Source organism: Zingiber officinale, chromosome 5A (genome assembly GCF_018446385.1).
Source record: "Zingiber officinale cultivar Zhangliang chromosome 5A, Zo_v1.1, whole genome shotgun sequence".
In the NCBI taxonomy this organism is placed as follows: Eukaryota; Viridiplantae; Streptophyta; class Magnoliopsida; order Zingiberales; family Zingiberaceae; genus Zingiber; species Zingiber officinale.
Window position 1 is genome coordinate 4,156,403 of NC_055994.1, and position 12,216 is coordinate 4,168,618.

Genomic DNA, 12,216 nt, shown 5'->3' on the forward strand with positions numbered 1-12,216 from the left:
AAGCCAGACAGTTGTGAAATCCTGGTGAGTGAAGCCATGCAGATTGAAAATCCTGGTGAGTGAAGCCAGGTGAAAACCCTAGTGAGTGAAGCTAGGTGAAAGTCCTGGTGAGTGAAGCCGGGCAAGGGAAAATCCAGATGGATCAAGGGTGATCGGACATCTGGTGATGGGAAGTCCAAGTAGGTCATAGGATTGACCGGATACTTGGTACGGAGAGAAAAGTCTAAGTGGGTCAAAGGGATTGACCTGACACTTAGCGGGGAGTCCTAGCAGGTCAAGGGAGTGACTGGATGCTAGGCGCAATGTACCAACAGGTCAAGATTGACCGGATGTTGGTTTGGACTTGGTTTGGGCGAAAATGAGTCGGATCGATCCGGTGATCGATCCAAGAGCTCTCTATTTCGATCGGTCCGGTGACCGATCAATAACACATCGAGTATATCGTAGGATAACCGATCGGTCGGTGACCGATCGTGAGTCGATCGAACAGAGCGAGGCGCAGAGGGGCTGATCGGTCCGGGGACCGATCAAGAAAGCTGATCGGTCCCCTGACCGATCAGAACCATCCTGGACCAATCAGAGTCGATGATCGGTCCGTGGACCGATCAGAGTTCTGATCGGTCCACAGACCGATCAGGCACTAGCTGTGCGACGCAACGACTAGATTTCTTCGTGCTTCTTTCTCCGCAGTATAAAAGGAGGCCGAGATCTACAGTTGTTGCTTCTTCTTCTTCCTTGGATTGAAGCTTCGCTCCCGTGCTCGAGGTTCCGAGCTTTGTTGAGCTCGCTTCCGGAGCTTTCGTCGATCAGCCGCTGCAGTTGGGTTGTGAAGTTGCTGCTTCATCGCCTTCGGTCGACAGAGAAGGCAAGCGAGTGTTGCATTCATATTGTTGTTTGTATTTGCTTCTTGCTTTCCTTGTACTCCTTTCTTGTTGTTACAAGTATTGTGGCGAGGTTTCTCCACCCACAATGAGCATTTATTAGCCGGTTCTCCGGGGACTCATCCACCGACGGATTGATAGGCTTCGTCCACCTTACGGACACGCCGAGGAGTAGGAGTTTATCTCCGAACCTCGTTACATCGGTTTGTTTGAGGTTTGTCTTCTTTCCCTTTCGTTTCTGTGTTTATTTTCAGTTGCGCTAACACGTTTTGTAGAAAGAAACGACGATTTGGGGTCGGCTATTCACACCCCCCTCTCTAGCCTCCGTACGAAGGATCCCAACAAGTGGTATCAGAGCGAGGTTGCTCTTCGTCGGATTAACACCCGGGGGAGCACAAGCTAGAGAATGGATCGACTCAGAGAAGACATCACGTTTCCACCATTCTACGAGTGCTACGACTTCGCGTATTGGAAGGTAAGAATGAGATATTTTCTTATGACTAACCTTGAAAATTGGAGTTGTGTTCAATTAGGTTTCAAGTCTCCGATGGACAAGAAAGGAGAAACCCTAGAGAAGAAGGAGTGGACCAAGGAGCAAATCCACCAATCAACCATCAATGATGAGGTAACGAAAATCATTGAATTTTCTTTACCTAATGACATTTTGTGTAGAATAGGTGGTTACAACAACGCCAAGGAGTTGTGGAATAACTTGGCCAAGTTTCATGAGGAGAGCTCCATTTCAAGCCATGAAGAGGAGTCAAGTGAGCCAAGTAGCTCACATCATGGAGGGAGCGAATTAGAAGTTGAGAGTCACTCAACGTCTAAGGAAGAAGAGGAGGAGGTCTCTTCTTCAAGATCGGAGCAAGAAGAAGCATCTACCTCCGGAAGGGATGAGGAAGAGAGCCTTCATCCATCCTCAACCCTAGGTAACTCAAGCATCGTAATTTCAAATAAGTTACATATAATATGCTTTGAGTGTAGGGAATTTGGGCACTACAAGAGTAAGTGTCCAAGGAGGGTTAGGAAGACTCCACCGACACCAAAGGTCAAGGGAGCCGGAGTCCCGACACGCAAAGGCAAGGGGCACGTGGTATGCTTCCAATGCAAGCGAAGGAGACATTATCGGAGTCAATGTCCAAGGGAGAGGCAACCTCACAAGGACAAGGGATGCACATCGATAGGGGGAGCTAAGGCAAACCCTAAGGTACCTTTTAAGGCACATTATTGCAATTCAAATAAGAAACATGCTAGTAGTTTTATTGCTATTGCAAATAATGATGAGCATGTTAACAATAGAAAACCATATGTGTGCTTAGGTGCTTAATATGTTAGCTTAGATAAGGATAATACTAGAAATGTCAACCCTAGGATTAACTCATCTAAGGCTAAGGAGAACCTAGGTAGAAACCCCAAGACAACTAGACATATGCCTAGGAACACCTCAAGAAAGAATCATAAATTAAAATTTGAGGTTTTAGAGAAAGAAAATCAAGTCTTGAGGTCAAGACTTGACACTCTAGAAAAGACCCTAAAAAATTTAGAGAAGTCAACTCTAGGGTCTAAGGGTCAAATTTCAAAGCCCAAGAACAAGAAAGGTTTGGGTCACAAACCTAAGTCCCAAGTGGTCAAGCCCACTTATCACAATGTTCCATTCGATTATGGAACAAGACCTAGGGCTAGAAAGACCATCACCAAGGTCACAAGGGGAGTCACCCCTATAGTGGATCTTGATGAGTCCCAAATGACCAAGGCTTCAAAGCCTAGGAGGGTCATTAGAAGGGTTGCTAGGGAAGTCATCCCTAGTGAATACTTAGTGAACCCAATGAACTCCAATAGGTATTGGGTTCCTAGGAGCGTGATTTCATCACGCTAGATGAGTTAGGGTGTGCCAACCTTACTTGAATAGGTAGTTAACCTAATCATGGCAAAAGGTGGCACTTTAGGAATTTTCAAGGTGCAATCAAGCCTTGAAAATGAAATTGAAAATTATTCCTAAGGTGATTAGGATGTGCCAATCACATTTGAGGAGTTCTCTTAGGTCAATTTAATTGGCACATAGTGATCTAAACATCTTTGGTATATGATTTGAGGTCTATCACTCTTAGGAATATAGAATTTATGGCAAAATGATCAAAACTATCAAAAATGACAACTAAGGCTAGAATTAGGTATTTTCTATACCTTTATGTGTTATTTGCCATATATTGTTTGTCATATGCCATGTCATGACATCATATTTATTTTATGATCATTTGAAATGTCATGATAATGCTTAGGTTAGTTATATGTCATGCTTTATTTAAGTTTCATACTTTATGCCATGACATCATGACATTGACACATGTTTTCATTTATGATATCATTTTATGTCATGTCATCATTTCTTGCATTTATAATCAATGAAATTGATCTAAGGATAAACAACACAATTTGATATGGAGATCAAGTTGTTGTTTTAGAAAATGCATGAAAACTTAGCCTAAGATAACCTAAACCCATATCTCACATCAAAATTGACTTGGATGTGTTTGATACACCTTAGATGTGTGTGAGATATTAGGATGATGAGTTAGGATCAAGGTGCATAGCTCTTGTACCTAGATGAACCTAATTCAAAATTGGGGATCATAGGGAAAGCTTATGTACAAGTCATGTACATATAGCCCAAAGATTGTGGTCCCAAATTAAAGGGTTTAAAATCATTTCAAAATTGATTTAAAAAACCTTGATGAAGCTTTTCTAGTGATAGCATTCATCATTGAGCAAATTGATACAAAGTTGAGGTAAACTTGAACTATTTCAAAGTTTTTGAATTTTGTATCAAGATTTGAAAATAGAAGTTATTTTCATAGAAAACTATTTTTTCTTAATAGTATATGTTATGAGGAATGTATCCTCAAAATTTCACAATTTTTGGAATTTTCTGTAATTTTCTAGAGGTTTCTGAATTTCGGGAGAAGAAATCAGAAATCAGAAATCAGAATTGTGGACCGATCAGAGGGGATTCTGATCGGTCCAGAGTTGCCTGGATCGGTCACCGTGACCGATCCAGGGAATCCCTGATCGGTCTGGTGACCGATCAGGGCGTGCCAATCTGCTGAATTTCGACTGTTTGTCTGAAATTGCAGCTCGGGAAGTGGTGTTTTAGGTTTCTAAAGGTTTGAAACTCTCCAAGACATTGTTGGTGCAATGGTCAAGGGGGAGTTGACCTTTAGGGAGAGTTTTACCTATTAGTCAAGGAGGAGTTGATTTTTAGGGGGAGTTTTTACTCGTCGAAATTTTTGAGGATGAGTGATATGGGATTATCACTAAGTTAATTGTTGACTCTAGTGTCAAGGGAGAAATTAAGAGTTTCAATGAAAGGTATGGGACTTTCATTAGGAAGAAACCCTTGACCTTGATTCACTCTTTTTGATGTGTGTCAAAAAGGGAGAGAGTAGAAAGGAGAATGGAGAATGTCTAGAGAATGTTCAGGGAAGAACATTGGAAAACCTAAGTTAGGTTATCAAGTTAACCTAACTTGACTATGGGTTTGATTATGGGTTTTGTCAATGGGTTTTGTCAAACATCAAAAAGGGGGAGATTGTTGGTGCAACCTTAGGACAAGGTTGACCTGGTTGACTAGACTTGAGTTGACTGGACTCGAGTTGTGTTTTGATGTTTGACGAGTTATGTTTGACAATGGTTGTATCTTGATGTTTGACAAGGATACAAGCTTGGGAGATTGTGGGTGCAACCTGTGGTCAAGGTTGACCTGGTTGACCCGAGGTGAGTTGACCTGACTCGGAAAAGTCCAAGCAAGGAGCTTGGCACGGGAAAAGTCCAAGCAGGGAGCTTGGCATGGGAAAAGTCCAAGCAGGGAGCTTGGCACGGGAAAAGTCCAAGTATGGAAGCTTGGCACATGGGAAGTCGGAGAGGGCTCGGTAGCTCGTTCTCCGGACTGTGGTCAGAGAGGGCTCGGTAGCTCGTTCTCTGGACTGGATGTGGAAAAGTCCTGGTGAGTGAAGCCAGGCAGACGAGAAAGTCCTGGTGAGTGAAGCCAGGCAGTTAGAAAGTCCTGGTGAGTGAAGCCAGGCAGTTGGAAAAGTCCTGGTGAGTGAAGCCAGACAGTTGGGAAATCCTGGTGAGTGAAGCCAGGTGAAAACCCTAGTGAGTGAAGCTAGGTGAAAGTCCTGGTGAGTGAAGTCGGGCAAGGGAAAATCCAGATGGATCAAGGGTGATCGGACATCTGGTGATGGGAAGTCCAAGTAGGTCATAGGATTGACCGGATACTTGGTACGGAGAGAAAAGTCTAAGTGGGTCAAAGGGATTGACCTGACACTTAGCGGGGAGTCCTAGCAGGTCAAGGGAGTGACTGGATGCTAGGCGCAATGTACCAACAGGTCAAGATTGACCGGATGTTGGTTTGGACTTGGTTTGGGCGAAAACCATGAGCTGGATCGATCTGGTGATCGATCCAGTGATACCGCGAATATTCTGATCGGTCTGGTGATCGATCTGATCGATCCAGTGATACCTCGGATATCTGATCGGTCTGGTGACCGATCAGGAGTCGATCAGAAGCCGAACAGGAGCGAGGCGCAAGAGAGCACAAAGCCTGATCGGTCCCCAGACCGATCAGGAAGTTCCCTGATCGGTCTGTGGACCGATTAGTAGGTTCCCTGATCGGTCCACAGACCGATCAGGGCACTAGCCGTTGCGACGCAACGGCTAGATTTCTTCTGTGCTTCTTTCTCCGCAGGTATAAAAGGAGGCTGAGAGCTTCTACAGTTGTTGCTTCTTCTTCTTCCTTGGATTGAAGCTTCTGCTCCTGTGCTCTGAGGTTCTGAGCTTTGTTGAGCTCGCTTCCGAAGCTTCGCATGAGCTTCCAGTCGTCGATCAGCTGCTCCAGTTGGGTTGTGAAGTTGCTGCTTCATCACCTCTGGTCGACAGAGAAGGCAAGCGAGTGTTGCATTCATATTGTTGTTTGTATTTGCTTCTTGCTTTCCTTGTACTCCTTTCTTGTTGTTACAAGTATTGTGGCGAGGTTTCTCCACCCACAAGGAGCATTTATTAGCCGGTTCTCCGGGGACTCATCCACCGACGGATTGATAGGCTTCGTCCACCTTACGGACACGCCGAGGAGTAGGAGTTTATCTCCGAACCTCGTTACATCGGTTTGTTTGAGGTTTGTCTTCTTTCCCTTTCGTTTCTGTGTTTATTTTCAGCTGCGCTAACACGTTTTGTAGAAAGAAATGACGATTTGGGGTCGGCTATTCACACCCCCCTCTCTAGCCTCCGTACGAAGGATCCCAACAGCTAGGCAGTGAGAAAGTCCTGGTGAGTGAAGCTAGGCAGAAGTGAAAGACCTGGTGAGTGAAGCCAGACAGAAGTGAAAATCCTAGTGAGTGAAGCTAGGTGAAAGACCTGGTGAGTGAAGCTAGGCAGAAGAGAAGTCCTAGTGAGTGAAGCTAGGCAGAAGGGAAGTCTTGGTGAGTGAAGCCAGGCATGGGGAAATTCAGATGGGTCAAGGTTGACCAGACATCTGGTGAAAGTCCAAGTAGGTCAAAGGGATTGACCGGATACTTGGCACGATGAGGAAAAGTCCAAGTAGGTCAAGGGAGTGACCAGATACTTGGCACGATGGAGAAAAGTCCAAGTGGGTCAAAGGGATTGACCATACACTTGGTGAGAGAGTCCTAACTGGTCAAGGGTGATCGAATGCTAGGTTTTATGTACCAACAAGTCATGGTTGACTGGATGTTGGTTTAGGGGGCTTTGGACTTGCTTTTGGGCAAAAATCAAGATCTGGATTGATCAGCGGATTGATCCTGCATATCTAGATTGATCAGCGGATTGATCCAGCAGATCTGGATCGATCAGCCGATCGATTGGATCATGCCCAATTGATCAGCTGATCGATCGGGTGAGTCCCCACGAACAGAACCTCTTTGGATTGATCCGTGGATCGATCCAGAGGTCCCAATCGATCAGTGGATCGATTGGGAGCTGCTGTTTGTGCGCGATAAGCCTTGGATCGATCAGTCGATCGATCCAGGCTATTCCAGAGAGAACAGAGGCACTCTGGATCAATCGGTTGATCGATCCAAAGCCTCCCCGATCGATTGGGAGCAATCCAATCGATCGGGATCCGACTGTTTGCGTCGATTTAAGCCGCAGGCGTTCGTTTCCTTCGGGATTGCTTGCACTGTTCACTCCCAATACTCTCCAGCACCTCCATAGTTCTCTCCAAGCTCCAGATCGCCAGTTCTTGAAGATTCTTGGAGGCTCTTCCAAGTCAAGAGGCGGATCAAAAACAAGAAGAAGAAGTTAGGATTAGGGTTTTTATTGTACATCTTGTAAGCTTTTGCTTATCTTGTATTTCCCTTTCTTCTTCTTCTATTGAGAGTGTTGTAGGGCTTCTCCGCCTTTGGTAGTTACCATAAAGGAGTGTTATTCATAGTGGAGGGTGCGTGAGTAAGTGTGGATCCTTGGACTAGTCACCTCTTGTGAGGTGGATACCAAGTAAACCATCCTTGTTAGCGTTGTGTGAGTTTGTTTCTTGTATATTTCCGCTGCACATCTTTGAAAAAACAAGCAACGCCGTCCACGAGCACGCGACGAGCTATTCACCCCCTAACTACTTTTCGGTCCTAACAATTATATGAATCTTTTGTTTTTAATAATTGAGGTGCTTAGTAATGAGACCAGATCTCTTAGTAAAAAATAAATAAATAAATAAATAAATAGATCAATAGATGAATCATTTGTAATTACGATTAGATCATAGCTATAATCTGATCGTAATTGGTTATGATCTCTTTCTAAATTCACCGTCTCTCAGGTCATAGTTTGTGTCACGATGGGCAGACGAAGATCGCCAACGGTGGGAATGTGGCCAGGTTGCTAGGCGCCGAGCTGGGGGCGGTCTGTGGACAACTTCCGACCGCCGCTCTAACTCAAACTATAATATGGGAAGAACGGTGAACTTAGGAAGGGATCGCAATAAATTTTGATTCAATTGCGGTCATGATCCTACCATAATTGTGAGTGGTTCATTCTCTTATTTATTTTTTGGGACCAAGAGATCTGCTCCCCTTAATAATATTTAATAATTAAAATTGGCTCATTTTAAAATTGTGGTGCTTAGCTAAAATTATTTGATGAAATAATGTCACAAAATATTATAATTTACACCCTAGGCTACGGTGCAACGGAAGGATATCAGTTGTCATCTAGCTACCATACAGTTCAATCATCAACTATAGTACATTTATAAGAATTTTTTCTTCAAATTGGGACACACAATCACAGGATGTTAAGTCTTTTAGGTCATCCGTCATGAATACTTCTCGATATATCTTAACGGCCAGTGAAAAACTTTCATGGGATTAAAAAATTCGCCCTAAGTTTGGTATTACTTGGTTCAACATTTTTGTCCCCAGAACTATGGTCCAGCAGAAGAGCCTCTAAGTTATTACTCAGACACTTATGATTCGATCTCACAATGTATTTATAAAATTTTTTTAAAAAATAAAATTAATTATAGGATATTGAACTTCTGTATTATCTATCGTGAGCATTTTCTAATTTATCTTGACCGTCGATGAAAATCTTTTCTAAGTTGATTCAACGTTAACATGATCAAAGTTGCACGGGGGAATTTTGAAAAACAGATATGTTTTTATGTTTTTTTTTCCGACCGCTATAAAATGAAATAAAATCACGGGGGTAGGGTTTAGGTTTCATCGACTAGACAGGAATGGGTAGAGACAGCTGCTTGGTTCGGGTCACGGCCGGAGCGGCGATAGGCGGATCGATCGGCGGCGCAGTTGGTATGCCTTTGCCAACCCATATCTCTGCTCTTCATCTTCCCTTCTTTTTCGTCCGATGATCGAAAGCTCCATCTAAAATTTTCCTGTTTGCTCAACGCATCGTCTCTGCGTCGAAGATTCATTTTTCGTGGTAGAGTAGGTGATTTAGCTTTTAGTCCGTGGGATGCCAATATATGCGGTTTATTGTCAAAAGTTTTTTTTTTTTTTTTTGACTGTTAGAAAGACGAGTGCTCTTTTCTTGTAAGTTGATTGATTCGCGTTTTTGTCTAGAGACGTGAGGGGAGATGGTTTCTCTTACCAAATGGCTCTTCCTTTTTGTAGGATGTTGAAACTTTTGTCCCTATGCCTCAATGAATAGCTAATGCCAGATTGGATAAGAAAAGCTGTCGGAAATCTGTAATTGACCAAGTTAACTTATACAATCATGCATTTTGTCATAGTTAATAACATAATTGACCAAGTTGGGTTGCATGTACAGCCACTTAGGGGAGGACTACATAGCGACTGCATATGACATTTGCGATTTGCATGTGCACGCAAAAAAGAAAAACTTTTAAGCTAATATAGACTCAACCAAATTTACTTAATGCCCTATGCATTGGTGTATAATCATATGATCCACGATTAATATCATACAATATGACACAATTCATATATAAAAAGAATCAATTCTTACATATGAATTGGAAATGAAAAGAATCATAACGGTTTATTTATTTAGTTGGAAGAGTAAGAAATTAATTGAGAAGCAGTAGTTTCATCAGTTTACTTGAAAGAAAATGAGGGCAGAAAAGGAAGTGAGAAGTGAAGTTTGTGCCACTGTCATTCATTTTTTTTCTTGACTTGCAAATTTCTCTCATAGCTCCACTTTTTATTTTTGACTTGTTACCTTCAAACTTCCTTCCAAGTAAATGCTAATGCCTTTCTTTACATTAACTTGCAATCCCTTTTCCCCCCTGTATTTCCTTTCCTGCAAGTTAACAAAACATTAATATCCTGATATCAAACTTCTATTTTTTTGGTATCTGATACTTGATACTAATATGGGACAGGGATATTGTGTTTTAATTTACCAACATTGTGCACTGACTTAAGTGTTGTCTTGGTCTATAAGATGAGAAAATTGACACAGATTTCTTGATGTGATGTTGATATTCTTTGATAATATGGTTATTCTTATCCTAAAATAGTATTTTATTCAATTTATAATTCTAATGTATTTGTTTCATGTTCCTATCATGCATGATATATCTGTATTTTATTTATAAATAGTTGAAAGGGTTATTCTAAGTTCTAACTAAATCCTTGCAGGTGCCGTCTATGGGACATATGAGGCTATTAGATACAAGGTATTTATCCTAGCTTTCTATCTTCCTACGAGAATTTCCCGTTCTTTAGTTTGCAATTACTACTTAATACTTTCCTTTTGTCCGTAAATTATTATATTTTCTGTATTGGCTAATTGACCTAGTATTCTGGCAATATACATATTAGAAGCGATAAATTTTGTTATGCTGTATTTACTCGACAGATGTAAGAGGGGGTAAAATGATATAGGATATTTGATGCCTCTTGTTTACTGATTGCTTCACTCAGAATGAGGACTTGAGGAAGTGGTTAACTCCTCAGGAACTAGACGAACACCTAAGTTTTCTATGATTTAAGTTGAGGCCTCAAAACTTCATTGTATTTGAGTTACTTGTATAAACCATACATGCTCTTAGGTATACTATATACATACCAAATAGAATTTTAATTTGATTCTAGATTATTTATTGTACTGAAAAATGGTTGGTGTCTAAATTGATTGCTGGTTTTTTTTCTTCTAAAATTGGATAAAAATTGTAAATGCAAAGGCTGATTTAAATGAAACTTGAGCAATTGTTATGTTTCATATTCATGTTGATGATGATTGTTCATTTTTTTCATTTTAACAAGTTAATCTCCGCATCCAGGACTTTCCTTACGTGATCTCATTACAAAAATTTCCGAGGAAAAAGATGAGGGATGTTTGTTGGATCTCTTCTGCAGTGCTTGTTTTTTTAATATCTTGGCACTGTCGATACTGATTTTATTAATTTTGATCACGGGCGTAGTAGATCTCGGAACCAATGTACTGTCTTTCTCTGGCATCTTGTTTCTAGCCAATCTTTTAGCCCCTTTTTTCCCATGTTGTCTTGGTCTCATAAGTCATTTGTTGATTCTTCTACATTCGAGGTTGCCAAAGTGTCTTTAGATTTTCTATCCGTTCTCAAACTCAACAATTTCTATGTTTATATCGCGAAATATGTGATGAGCAGGTGCCTGGATTGTTGAAGATAAGACACATTGGGCAAACCACTCTTGGAAGTGCAGCAGTTTTTGGACTCTTCATGGCAGCTGGGAGCTTGATACATTGTGGAAAATAGTACTGACTTCCATTGTAGCTTAGCATTCATAGTTTTGATGCGTTAAGAGCACTTTGTATCGTGAATGTATCGCTTCTTTCGGTCAAATTAAAACATCCAATAATTTTGAGGGGAAGTCAATTTTTTGTATCACGTATTTTGATTATTATGTTCTTCAATATGATTTCCTCAACAAGCAGCTCTGTCCTTGTGGAGGATTGCTTATCCATAAGAACAGTAAAGCAAGAGACCAATGGGGCGATGCCAATTCCACACTAAATTTTCTCTTGATTTGGGAGGCTAATTAATAGATGGATTCGGATAGTTTTTATGGAGGTTCTTTTTATATCATGTTGAAGTGAATGAAATTTCAAAGTTACACTTGTTTTTAGTCTCAGTTTGAGATCGTTTAGTCTGCTTATAACTTATTTAACTTCTGGATTTTATCTTTTCAATATTTGCATTTTTGAATTTTTAATATATAATAAAATGATTTTCCTTGAATTTTGAAAATTTGGAATTTTTTAAAAAGATTTTTTACGATGTTTACAATTTACAAAGATAATATTTCAAAATTATTTTGAATTGTAAAAATAGCTTATATTTTTTTTTAGAAAAATAGGCTTTAAATCTTGCACTGTTGCGCACCAGCGACTAGATTGATTTGAACCTGATTTGAACCAATCAAATTGTTGAGGGGGCTTGGCGTTATTGGCAGTCACAAGTTTAATGAGTGTAGCAGTAGATCCGATCCTGATTCTGAATAGACTGTTTGATGATTCAGAATTATGGGTTCGAAGTTTCTTGATAAGCTGATTTTTAATTTTATTTGTATGATTCAATATTATTATTATTTTAAAAAATATTTTAAAATTATAAATTTATTATATATATATATATATATATATATATAAAGAATAGTTTGTATTTTATAAGAGTATTTTGAATTCTGATCAGTAAGAATCGTTTAAGAAAAAAAAAACTCTCCTCTTGCCAGAACCGGAATTATTTTAGTTCTTCCTTTAGATTTTAAATTACATTAGTATAAATAATTTATTACAAATTTGAGATGAATTAATTTTTTTTTACTTTCTTACTTTTTCTTTTAACTATTAACAATAATATATATAT

General features: G+C 40.4%; 1 protein-coding gene across 1 annotated transcript; it reads left to right on the forward strand.

Annotated features, from left to right (window-relative positions):
- The first annotated feature begins 8,574 nt into the window (after window positions 1-8,574).
- LOC121979307 (reactive oxygen species modulator 1-like) lies at window positions 8,575-11,365 on the forward strand. Its single transcript, XM_042531287.1, has 3 exons — window positions 8,575-8,698; window positions 10,010-10,047; window positions 10,999-11,365. Exons 1-3 carry the CDS (start codon window positions 8,626-8,628, stop codon window positions 11,104-11,106), a joined length of 219 nt encoding a protein of 72 aa, XP_042387221.1. The 5' UTR covers window positions 8,575-8,625; the 3' UTR covers window positions 11,107-11,365.
- Window positions 11,366-12,216: the final 851 nt, after the last annotated feature.